The 12,358-nt window shown below is 38.3% G+C and overlaps 1 protein-coding gene across 5 annotated transcripts in view; it reads left to right on the top strand.

The window, feature by feature from the left end:
• Window positions 1–12,358, top strand: part of LOC138728525 (uncharacterized) — a 49,736-nt gene that overhangs the window by 22,289 nt on the left and 15,089 nt on the right. For all 5 annotated transcript variants that reach the window (XM_069871948.1, XM_069871951.1, XM_069871950.1 and 2 more), the window contains 7 exons: window positions 3,467–3,557; window positions 4,121–4,207; window positions 6,042–6,194; window positions 7,788–7,917; window positions 8,053–8,085; window positions 9,787–9,890; window positions 10,576–10,659. In XM_069871948.1, coding sequence (XP_069728049.1) covers window positions 3,467–3,557; window positions 4,121–4,207; window positions 6,042–6,194; window positions 7,788–7,917; window positions 8,053–8,085; window positions 9,787–9,890; window positions 10,576–10,659 — 682 coding nt within the window. The remainder of the gene's footprint in view (window positions 1–3,466; window positions 3,558–4,120; window positions 4,208–6,041; window positions 6,195–7,787; window positions 7,918–8,052; window positions 8,086–9,786; window positions 9,891–10,575; window positions 10,660–12,358) is intronic.

The raw sequence follows: 12,358 nt of genomic DNA, 5'->3' as shown, positions 1-12,358 counted from the left end.
CAAATCTCACATGATTTTGTGAACTGGTTACAAGAAGCAGAGTTAGAAAAAGAAGTAAGTTGTGGCAGCGAGCAGATGTAACCCGATGAGAAAACTTTAAAACAGTTCTTACTACGCCTTACTGCCTACTGCAGGATCAGAAATAAAAGAATTTAAAATCTATTTGAAGAGGAGGAAGGCAAACAAGTGTTACAGGAGCTTAATAGAATGGCCAGTTATTAAGAATATCAGTAGTTCTGACTGGCAGAAATTTGCAGGTTGCAGTCAGCTCCAGAGCTGGAGTAAATGTCAAAAAAGCTGATCTTAAAGGCTTTGTTCAAAAAAGAAAGATTTCACTGCAGTACTGCAGTTTCCAATTGCAGTGGTGGAATTGATCAGGAGATAATTGCAGTGAGATGTCTTGGACACCGAGTACTCTCTGGTGACACACGTGGCTGTCTCTGGGGAAACCAACATCCTAGAAGCTGCTAGAAGTGAGGGAATCCCTTCACTCCTGCAGCACAGCGGCCGCGACTCACATCTCTGATGAAAAACACTGAACATGCTCTGTTATTCAATCTCTAATACAGCACTACAGATTCAGTCCAGGATTTCTATGCTGTTGAAATTAGTGTAACACCGCTGAGATCGCTGATTTACAGCATCTGGGCTCTTTGCCATCTGACAATAATAGTAGTAATAATGATGGCAATGAGGCTTGAAAGATTTTGTTTTTTCCTTGAAGATTTTGGAGTCTTCCTTTGATAGTTATAACACTGGGAAAAATTTTCTGGCAACAGAATATTAGAGATATTTGATGCTGCATTACTGTATGCTACATAGGATCAAGGGTTCATAGAATCATAGAATAGTTTGGGTTGGAAGGGACCTTAAAGATCATCTAGTTCCAACTCCCCTGCCACAAGCAGGGACGTCCCACTAGATCAGGCTACCCAGCAGGGTTTTGTTCCTGGGATTCTTATTTCTTGCCAAAATCTAGGAATGCATGAAACTTTTAGTGAAAGGAAGCTTATTTTTCCCACGCCAACAGTGTTTAAAATGTTACTGAAATAAATGAGATGTATTTGGGAACTGAGGATTGGATTCCCAAGATAGTTCTGTGTCTTACAGCTCTCATTCAGAGCAAAGGGGCTGATGCGTACCTTGAAACACCAGCAGTCAGAAGTTTCCCTTGTACGATGCACTTTAGTGGAGTTGCCATCACACAAGTAGCAAGACACTCTGCGCCTTTGAAGACAATTCCACTTGATTTAGGTGCCATGGTAGAAAATTTTATCATTGAAAACTGTGACCTCCTGTTAATTGAGAACTTGAGGTTATGACAGGAGTTTAAACAGGATAGCAGGGGACTGGAAAATTCATCTCCATGCAAATTATACCTGTCATATTGTCTAAGCCTGAGCAGGAGGTCTAAATTCTACTATCATAAAATGAAAAATATTTAAAGTCAAATCTGAGATTACATTTTCAAGACTGTGACCAGTGAGCAAAATGTTCCGCTCATGTATCCAGTGAAGGTTAGTGGAGGTAGTGGAATATTATTATAATAAAACTTCAGGACTTATTTTGATATGGAAATCTTTCCATTGTTCTTGGAGTGATTCTTTATCTTGACATCTTAAAATCAATAGCAAAGAACTCTTTGTCTCTATAAACTTAACGTTACAGAACAGTGTGAGATTTTTTCATTGCAAAAATTCCTTTAGAGCTGCATTAATGTAGAAATATATTTATAAAATACATTCACATATTCTTGTGCTTCCTTTTCCATGGGTTCTGTTGTTTAGTGCTTTAAACCTTCTAGATAATCTGATAGTTTTGTTTTTTATACATAATGCATTAAAACAATTTGATGGAATATGAGACTTCAGATTAAATGAAGATATTTTTTGTCAGCTTTAACAAAAATATTCTTTGAGTTAGCTTAAAAAGGTGAACTATTTCTAATGATAAATAAAAAAAATCTTTCACTTGCCAACAGATAACTCTTATTTTTAAATAAGAATTTTTTTTTCTTGGTGATGAAGGATGATGAATGCAATATTTTCTATTTGCTTTAATACAGATTTCATAATTCAAACCCCAGAAATTACTCAATTGCAGTGTCATATTAAATAATTGACAGTAGGAAAAAATATCTTACTGTTTGTCTTCTGCTTAACAGAAGAGCAACGAAGCTGGTGAAGGGGCTGGAGAACGAGGAGCGGCAGAGGGAGCTGGGGTTGTTTAGCCTGGAGAAGAGGAGGCTGAGGGGAGACCTCATTGCTCTCTCCAACTACCTGAAAGGAGGTTGTGGAGAGGAGGGAGCTGGGCTCTTCTCCCAAGTGACAGGGGACAGGACAAGAGGGAATGGCCTCAAGCTCCGCCAGGGGAGGTTCAGGCTGAACATTAGGAAAAAATTCTTCACACAAAGGGTCATTGGGCACTGGCAGAGGCTGCCCAGGGAGGGGGTTGAGTCACCTTCCCTGGAGGGGTTTAAGGCACAGGTGGACGAGGTGCTGAGGGACGTGGTTTAGTGTTTGATAGGAATGGTTGGACTCGATGATCCAAGAGGTCTTTTCCAACCTGGTGATTCTATGGTTCTATGATGATTCTATGTTAAAATCTTTGCTTTATTTTTTCCAGCTTTGAATAAATTTTCTTAAACTTATATCTATCCTCTTGAATATTTAATCACACTGGCTACAAACTTAGTGGGTTGTTTGCAGAGAAAGAAGAGAAGATTGTAGACTTGAGTACTTAAGATTCTGAACACTCCTTCTCATATGTTAGCTCTAACATCGATTTCATTTTTCTTCTTTAAGATATGCTATGAATTCCCAGAGCGTATCAGACAGACAGGCAGGAAGATCTCCAAAGGAAGGGAACTGTGGTGGTGTGAGTTTGTTTTTCCAAGCCAAGGCATGTTTTAAAGATGTCAGTTTTCTAAAAATCTGCAGCTCTGGAGTACTCTGGGAGAATATTCCCTTACTTTTATGCAGAAGCCCGAAAGTTGCAGGTCTGTGTTATGTACTATCACAACAAAAACAGTGAATGGATTTTGGATGTGATGCGGCGTGTAGAGAGACAGAACCATCATTGCCTATTTCTGTTTCTTCAGCAATTAAGAAAGTTTTAGAGGTAGGAGTCAGTCAGTCTGTGGGGCCCACTGGCTGATCACACCATAGCATGACTCTGCTCTGCTTTTGTGCTAATTTTTTAAAGAGTCCATTGCTGAAGACAAGCCGAGCCAGCACAGGTATAACTGCTCAAAACCAGCTAAAAGTTTTCTAGATGCTTTTGAGATGTTCATCTAATGTATCTGCAGATCATTTTTGCTTTCCAGTGTGTAGTTGGCTCAAATGTCTATAAAGTTCCAATGTTAAAGCATAAATATGTGATATGTAGAGCATACTAAGCAGTAAGAAATTCCAATGCATGGAATGAAGAGGAAAACAACATCTGATTTTCAATTACTGTCTTACAGATACATGCCGACACCAAAAGATGCAGAAAGGTACCAGTCGTTCAAGGGGTCTCCTTCAGAGCTGCATGTGGTTGATCAGTTTATGCTAGAGGTAAGAAGTCATAGCATCAAATGATACCACATGCTATTTCTAGCATGCTCTCTTCTTGATAAAACCACTACAAGAAACTGTTGTTTGAAACTTAAATGTACAATCTCAGCCAGAGTCGGTATAAGAGGATTTATCTGATAAAGACTTGAGGCAGATATGAAAAAAAAAATATGAATCTCTCTGCTTCTTCAAGTCATGTGCCCTTTGCTTTCTCCAAAGTAGGAGCTGATTTATTCTGAGTTAGATTTCTACAATTTTTAGTGTAAAATTATATTCATTTAACTATTTTCTTCAAAAGAAATGGGTGTAATTGATTTTAATAATATCTGGCTCTACTAGCACAGTGTTTTCTTGAATTGCACATGCAAAAGACACATATTCAGGTATGTGATTTTAATATTTGCCATATTACACCTACAGACTTAAAACCTAGAATGAAAAATGAGCACGGAAATTAGGAAACCTGTAGTGCAGCTCAATTACTCAATATATTATGAAAGATATGTGTGCGTGTTTTGGTATAAACACGGGGTTTGCTTCCTTTTCTGTTCAATTTGATGCAGATGTGTAAAATCCCCTACTTAGGCCAGAGGTTGGATCTCCTCCTTACCTTACGTGAGCTCCCCCAGAGTATGAGAGATTTGGAACCTGTAAGTAACCTTACTCCTTTACAGTGTCTTTGTAATCGAAATCTAGCCGTTAGATAGTAAAGGGCATTTGGGAATCCAGTTAATTTTAATGTGTTTGGTTAATTAAAGTATTCCACGGTACTGGTTCAAACTAAAATACAGTAAAAAAAAAAATTAAGGCAAATGAGGGTTCTGATATGCATGTGTATACGTGTATGTGCATTTAATATTTTCCTTATTCCACTAAAGTTCAAGAAGCGATTGTTAGTGGGCCTGGCAGTGGAATAGACAGCTGCAAAGGAGGGAGAAAAGATCAGGAAAGGATTTTCAAATTTTTATTGGGGTTGTTAAACTTTCCTCTTTCTTTGGGCAGTGATAACATGGAAGCAAATCTTTCTAATAAAATTCAGTTCCTTTTGTGAGGTGGTTCTTGCCCCACAGGCTGAAAAAAAAAATCAATCTAAAGCCTTACAACAAGTTTATTCAGCCAGCATCCAATAGTCATTTGCTATTTTGAGGAGGCTGAAGGAGGCTGTTCACCCTAAGGAGTGCAGCACTGAATTGAAATGTTGGAAACTGGAGTTCAAGTCCCTTTCTGCCTTTTTCAGGATGACCTAGGGGTGGGGTGATGCAAATAAACTGTGTTCCAGTCTCATGGACTGTCTTTTCCTTTTCCAAACTGTTGCCTTACCTGTATACGTTTTGATTCATAACAAATTATTTCAACACAATTCTCTTTCTATGAAAATGTTCAAAGATTTCCCTTTTATTATGCATGGGAATGAAGACAAAATTTGAATGCTCTGCAAGTCCAAGTTGTTATCCTTTGTCTGGCTGTGATTAAAACCATAGTAACAGGAACAAAACTCAGAAAAAGAACAGATGGAAAACACTGGGGAGATGTGCAGATTTCTGACCCTGCCTGGTAAAATCCTACACCTTTACTGTCCTCCACTGAAACCAGATATTTGAATATTTGGAAGCAATTATATATATTGTTTTCTTTGAAGGATATTTAATATTCATGGAGGAGATGATTAGTTATCTAGGTATTTTCTTACTTATGCATACTAACACATGTTTGTAAACCATAGATTATACCTTTAAAATTCTATGGGACAATCTGAATATTGGCTTTCAGAAGCCTCTGGCCCTGTGATGTGCTATGAATGTTTTAACAACAGCTCTCAGCTCTCTCGTGTATTTCATCCTTCCCCTGTTTTTAAAATTGAGCATTGGTGACTGATGAAGAGAGGTGTGGTGCTAAAAAACCACATTTCCTAATCTAAAACAAACCCACCTCTTGTGTTTGTAGCCCTCAAAGGGAGGTGGCTTCCCCAGGAAAACAGAAATTGATATTGAGTTTGATTACAGGATATTATTATTCTTCCTTGTGGGGAAACTGTGCTAAGAATTTTGATAAGATAACAGTCTTCAGTGGGTATAAACAGAAGGGAGGGAGGTGAAGGATGGAGAACCTTATACCGCGCTGCAGGCTATTGGCTTCCCCTGGTGCCTGACATTTGGTGCAATCTGGTGCATTCAAACAACAAAATACCTTTTCTTCAGAAACATTTTTAAGAAATGAGGTTGAAGTCATTTTGGCAGGGCTGGATTGGCAAACAGAAAGGATGTGACCTTCATTGGGGCAGGGTAACTGTGCCAACACCAGCTTTATCTCGATGGTCGACTTTTAACTGGTCCTTCCTGAAAATCCCAGCCTGTTCCTCCAGAGAAGTTGAACGCAGGTATCCAGTAGGTAAAGTGTGACCTCCTTCAGGTGGAGGAAGGTGCAGGCACCAGGGTTTTACTCGCACTTCCCAACCTGAACTGAAGGAAGATTTATGTGTTGCAGCTAATAAACCAGAAAATCCAAGCGAGTAAGCAGCTGCAATCCAGCCAGAAATTTGTTGGTGTCTTGGAATACGTTTTAGCCATCGGGAACCATTTAAACGAAAAGGCTGGAAAACAGAAGGTTAAAGGATTTAGATTGTCGTCTTTGACCAAAGTGAGTAAATATGCGTCTTCTCATTAAAAATATCATATTATAAGGTATGTAAGCCATTAGTATTAACTCAGTTTTGCCCCAAGTGTGGGGAAAGGCAATCATTTTTAATGAGTAGCTAACATTTTAACATCTGCTCTTGGTCACACTAGAAATAAAATCCTCTTTAACAATGTATTGTTTAATGTGTGTTATAACAAGATGCATTTCCCCATTTTAGACTGCAGCACTGGCTAGATGGGAGCACTCTGGTGTTGAACACACTGACTTTCTAATGAGGTAGAACATCCAAATGCTGACTGCCCTGATATTAAGATCCCCTGGCTAGAAGAGCTGCAGGTCCCTGGTTAGATGCAAGTTCAGATAAATAGCATGTTGTGGTTTTGTGTAGAACACTGTTGTGTGGACTCTTTTCACTTCACTGTGGTCAGATGCTGTAACTACAGCTTTTCTTCCACAATGGTTGCACTTTTATGGCACAGGAGCAATTTCTTAGTGCTTCATTTTACTCCAGTGTAAAGGTCTTTTGCAAAAAGTATTACAATGCCATTTTAAACTAAAGTTTCGGAAGTCGAATGTAAATAAATTCATAAATTCAAAGGGAGTGAAATATGTCTTCAGTGCCCCCCCCCCCCAGTCATTGCTCTGCTGGATGATTTAATGGGGGATGAAAATGGCAGTTATGATCTTCACTCTTTCCTGAAAGAGATCTGCTCTCCAAGAAGCATGACCTTGCTCTTAGTTCTTTAATTGTCTTTTCACTGACCTACCACTTGAGTGACATTAGGCTTTTTCCATTAGTTTTCATGGAACTGCTTTCCTCTCTTCATCAGTTTTTTCCATCAGAAAATGCTGCTACTGAGCAGAGTTCTCCCCCCTCCCCCCAACAGTGGCAGAGCATCATACTCTTATCTTAAAAAGTAAGAAACAGATACAAATTTCCTAAGCTGCCTTGTACCTTTAACACTACTGTAAGATTATGTCTGATCTGTAAATAGAAGAGAGAAGAATTTTTATTTGGTTTTTGTTAGGTATCTTTGCCATCTCAAGACTTTAATGTATGAGTGAGTGATTTATAACTCAGTAACTCTTCTGACAACTTGCCTTTTTCTCTTTTATTTTTTTTATATATATATATAATGGTTTTCATACTACATCTGTCATAATGAAAAATGCCTACAAAATAATTTTCTAGCATAGGCCATCTTCCCAGATTCAATTAATGAACTTTACTACCTCCATGAGCATGGCACAGTGCTTTTAAGTGGAAAGGAATAATGGCTGTGTTTGGAGGTCCAAAATCAGTTGTAATCAGTTAGGATACCTTAACTTAAAAAAGACCCCTGTGAATAAGAAGATACAAAAGAGAAAGGCAGGTCAATGGATATGAAAACGTAAAGCTGATCTTAATCAAGAATGTCTGAAACGGCAGATTGGAAAGGAGATGTTTAATTTCATTGTGTTTTCTATTCTTGTCAAACTTACCTGGGAACTATCAGAATCCCTGGTGTTCCTTTTTTCTGTTTTAGTTTATTTTATTTTTTCCTTAAAGTATAATAGCTTGGACTGTCAATTATTGCTCTATTCTCTTTGCAGTTACCTCTGTTGCGGGGTAAGGAGAGGACGTTCACCTTGCTTCACGCCCTTGTGGAACAGATCTTCTTACATGAGCCTGATTTGGCTAAATTTTCTCATGAGTTGACAGAATTTGAAGCTGTTTCTGATGGTAAGAGGACGGAGGGGAAAAAAAAGTAATCAACGAATAGAAAAATGAAGTCCTTCAACTTTTGCAGAAGCTCCCGTCCTCATGATGTGAATGATACTTGTATTAATATTTTTTTCTCTTTGTCTTCTTTTCCAGCTTCTGTGAAGGGCCTCAGTGCTGAAGTTGATGGTATGTAAATGTGGTTCCTAAAGTCAGAGAAAGATTTATATACATCATGCAGTCGTTTAGAACAGGTTTTCATTGTGCTTCTGTAGTTTGAAAAGAGAGGTGAAGGTTCCAAACGTTGAGGTAAAGTGTTGCTACAGTGATACTTAACCTGTCGTGTTACTGTGAAGAATTTTTAAAAAAAGAAATATTAAAGTGTGTCTAGGTAGTTTAGAAGTATAAAAAACATACTGCCCATGGTAAATAGAGTTTATCATAAGCTACAAATTTGTAAGTGGTACACGTGCAGAGTCTCTGGGAGCAGGCAAGCAGCAGGAGAAAACTTCCTATAGTTCAGTCCTGGAGTTCAAGAATTTCTTTGAGCCAAACTGTTGCCTTTCTAGAGAAAGGGGTTCAACAGTAGTGAAGTTGACAGGAGGGAATAGGATAAGGTTTTTCGAATGTAAGATAGACTTTGGGAGACATTTACAATTTACAACAGCATCACAAAGTGACCAGTGAAGTCAATGGATTTTAGATTGTCCCCTTTGAGGGCTGACAAGAGAAGGTGTCTGAGTTGGTGAAAATTACTTGTATTGTGCTGAAGGTTTATAAAAAAAGAAAAAAAATTCTTTCATCTGAAAATGTGGCATGGGCGTTGACTCCAACTACAGACCAATGTATGCTCTTTCAGCCTTTGATAACATACCTGAATGATAGTCACTCAGCTTTTGGTTTGAGAAACCCTTGCTCCTATTCTGCTGGGCTTTGGGAGTCAGCCAGGCATGTAGCTTGAAGCTACCAAAGTGTGTTTATATTCTGTTCCAAGAAATTCCAATTAACTTCTTGGGAGACATACATAACTAAAAATAGCACTGTTTACCTTCAGTCACTCACGTTCTTTGGGGACGATGTTGGCAGCAATTAAAAATAACTAAATATTTTAAGGACAGTTTTGGAAAGTCATGGATAAAATGTGGTACAATAGACACGGTACCAGAAACTGTTGGGGGCTATTGAGGGAGTCGAATTATGGGAAGTGGAAGAGATTGACTGACCTCTTCCCTCCATGGATTCCTGATAGGCCCAGTGTAGATCACTCCTGTCTTCTGAGTCCTGTTCTGCAGGTCAGAGAGAGAAAGAGATGGTCCAAATGCCACTGAACCAGCCTTTCCTACCATGTAGTTCAAGGCACATCCTGGGGCTGCAAGTACTGAATGAGCACAAGGAGAGGAAGATACTGCAGCCTGGATCGGTTCAGGACTGAGTCCTTGGAGCCAAGTCTGTACCCTCCTCTCACCCAATTTCACACCATGATAGGTCCCACCATACAAGTCTGTTACGTTGAGTAGAGTTTTTATTCTTTTATTTTTAAAGGAATCCTGAACTTCCCACACAAAAACGTAGGATTGAAGAATGTTATTTTCATTGTTAATCCCAATGCTCAAAGCCAGGAAAGGTCAGATTTACAGCTGCTGCATAACCATCCCATTGACCTCTTCATTATTCTGCAGTTGCTTGTGAACTGTTCATGTGCTACTTTTTTTCCAGAAGACCCATGCCTATTTTAGGATTTATGTTTCAATACAGGGAGTTAATATTGGTAGATGAACACATTTTAGACTGATAACTTAAATTTTCCATGTGTACTAAATTCAATATTTGCGGTTCTTAGGACACAACTGCATGCTAGTGAAAATTCTCATTTTCTTTGTCTTTTGTTAGTATTAAAAAAAGAATTGGAAAACATTATTCAGTGCAGGCGACTTATTAAACCCAAGACAATCAAGGCAGCACCCCAGGAGTCACAGTTCTGCAGAGAACTAAAGGTAAAATTATTACAACCATATTGTGGGCTGGATGTAAAAGATGAGTTATCTGCTTAGTTTTTGCAGAGTCCTGCCCTGGCAAGGTGGTCAGAAGTATTTGAGGGAAAGTGGCCTCTTGTTTACCTCTAATAGTTTCTCATGCTGTAATAGGAAGGGGTTTTCAACTTTTCCTTCACTCTTGGAACACAGCTCAATGCTATCCCTCTTCAATACTTGTTAAGTTGTCTGGTATATGTATATATAAGTTTATACGTTACAAAGGATCTGCGATCAAGAAATTTTATTTTAAAAAATTGATTTTCTAAGGCCTTCTTTCTGGCTCCTTAACAACTGGCAACCAGGAGTTTTTACTTCACACACAAAAAACCTAGACTATGCCAAACGTGGGTGAAAATTAGGACCTTACAATGCTTATCTCATTCGGTCAATTTTAATAGATTTATGTAGTGGCATTGGATGATATAGTAAAAAATTCTCTAACGTTGATGTTTCTTTTTTTTTTTGTCTTTGATGTCTTAATACTTGGAAGGAAATGTGTGCGCTTGATGTATGCTTATCTTTTGTGAAATGTGAAATTTTTGTGACGTGAAAATTTTGACATGAATTATCTTGTTTTCACTGTGGTTTGATTTCTGCTTTAATATTATGCTCCTATACCAAATTAAGAAGTTTTATTTTATTACAGGATTTAATTCAAAAATATGAAGGGGATCTATCCCAGCTGTCAAAAAGATGTGATGAAATGAAGAAGCTTTATAGCAACATACTGGTATATATCATATTAAAATGCAATGAAAAGAAATCTGCATTTCTTTATTAAAAAAAAAAGAAAGAAAGAAGAGCAAGATGTTTCCATAATTCCACATGCTTCATAGTTGTACTGTCCACAGAAACTGAAAAAACCCAACCCATCTAACAGTGGTGGAATATTTTGAATGAAAATCTGGCTTTCAGTTTTCTTGAGGACTTACAGGCCACTTTTTAGAGAGTCTATGACTCAAGTATGAAAAAGAAAAGTAAATGTTCACTAACTTCATAATTTTGATGAGTTTAACTGTTGAATGTTTTAACCATGTTACAGAAAACACGTTATGGAAAACAAAATGATTTCTGGCACCTACCAGCAAGTGCGTCTGTTAGGTCATGTAGCTGGAAGTTTTAATCCAGCTGCTTTTTGCCCTCCTTTCCCCGTTAGTCTCTAAAGTTAGGCATTTGATATACTTCTCTCTCTTAGAATGGATTTTTTATTCTTTTCAATAATGTTATTTCTAGGTAGATCTTTTTGCATATTTATAAAGCAGCAAAAATGTAAAGCAAATATAAAAATAGGATGAGTGATCAAGGACCAGGCTATAATCTCAACAGCACTAGGAAGGAGTAGTCCAGATTTCCTGGGGAAATGTCTGATCTGGAAATATGTGTGCAGGTAGCCATGGAAATCATGTTGCACATAAACCAAAAAATCCACAGGCCTACCTTTATGATTTTATATTCTCCTTATAAAATCAATGATGACCTTGGCGAGTGACACTTCTATAGAACAAACAATAAATTGGGGATAACTGCCTGTGGTCTGGCTGTGGGCTATCAGCTTCTCACAGATGGTCACTGCCTCCAGGAAATTCACCTCTCATTGCTGTTTAACTGATGGTACCACCATGGGTGAGTGGTGAGACGTGCCAAAGATCAAAGGCTTGGAGCACCCAGGAGGTGCAATTAGGAGCACAACAGGCAAAACTATTAATCAAGTGTCACTGGGTAATGTTGAAGTTTTTGTGACTGGATTATGTGAGTGGTTTCTTTGACTGTATTTCCCAGGCAGAGGGTTTGTTTCTAAGAACGTGTTAGATGATGTCCAGGTGAATGCGTGTAGATGATGACAGATACCACTCCAAATCTTTCTGTGTATTTCAGCTGTAATCTGAAATAATCAAGTACAAGTGCAGTGCTGTTCAGCCTTGGGAGATCTGTATTCCCCAATTACAGAGTAGCTTCAGTTACAGCCAAGATAAGAACTTGTAGCAACACAGGCTGCCTTTTTACACTTTTTGATGAAGCCTTTGGAGCATGTTCTCTCAATTTGTTCTGCTCAATTAGAAAACCATGGTAGGAAGAGTTGTGTTCTTTAACTCATTGATCTCATTAAGGAGGAATCTTTGAAAATTATGACAAACCTCTTGAATTAAACCTTAGCAAGAGATTTAATGTCAAAACCCCTTTCCTACCCTGGAACTGGAGAACGTATACGGTAGTGATTTCAATTAATGCAGGAATCCTTCTCCTAGTACTGAGCGTTGTAGTATGACTGCCCATCACCTCTTGTTTTATAGCAGAGCAGGCACGATGACAATATTGCTCATGTCTTTTGTAAAATACTTTCTATCTGTTCACCTTGTTCAGGTGAAGGAAAGGAAAGAATAGGGAAAGGTGGCTCTCTGATAAATTATTTTTTCTCCTCAAAATGTCTG

Source organism: Phaenicophaeus curvirostris, chromosome 18 (genome assembly GCF_032191515.1).
Source record: "Phaenicophaeus curvirostris isolate KB17595 chromosome 18, BPBGC_Pcur_1.0, whole genome shotgun sequence".
Classification (NCBI taxonomy): Eukaryota; Metazoa; Chordata; class Aves; order Cuculiformes; family Cuculidae; genus Phaenicophaeus; species Phaenicophaeus curvirostris.
This window is presented reverse-complemented; position numbering and strand designations above follow the sequence as displayed.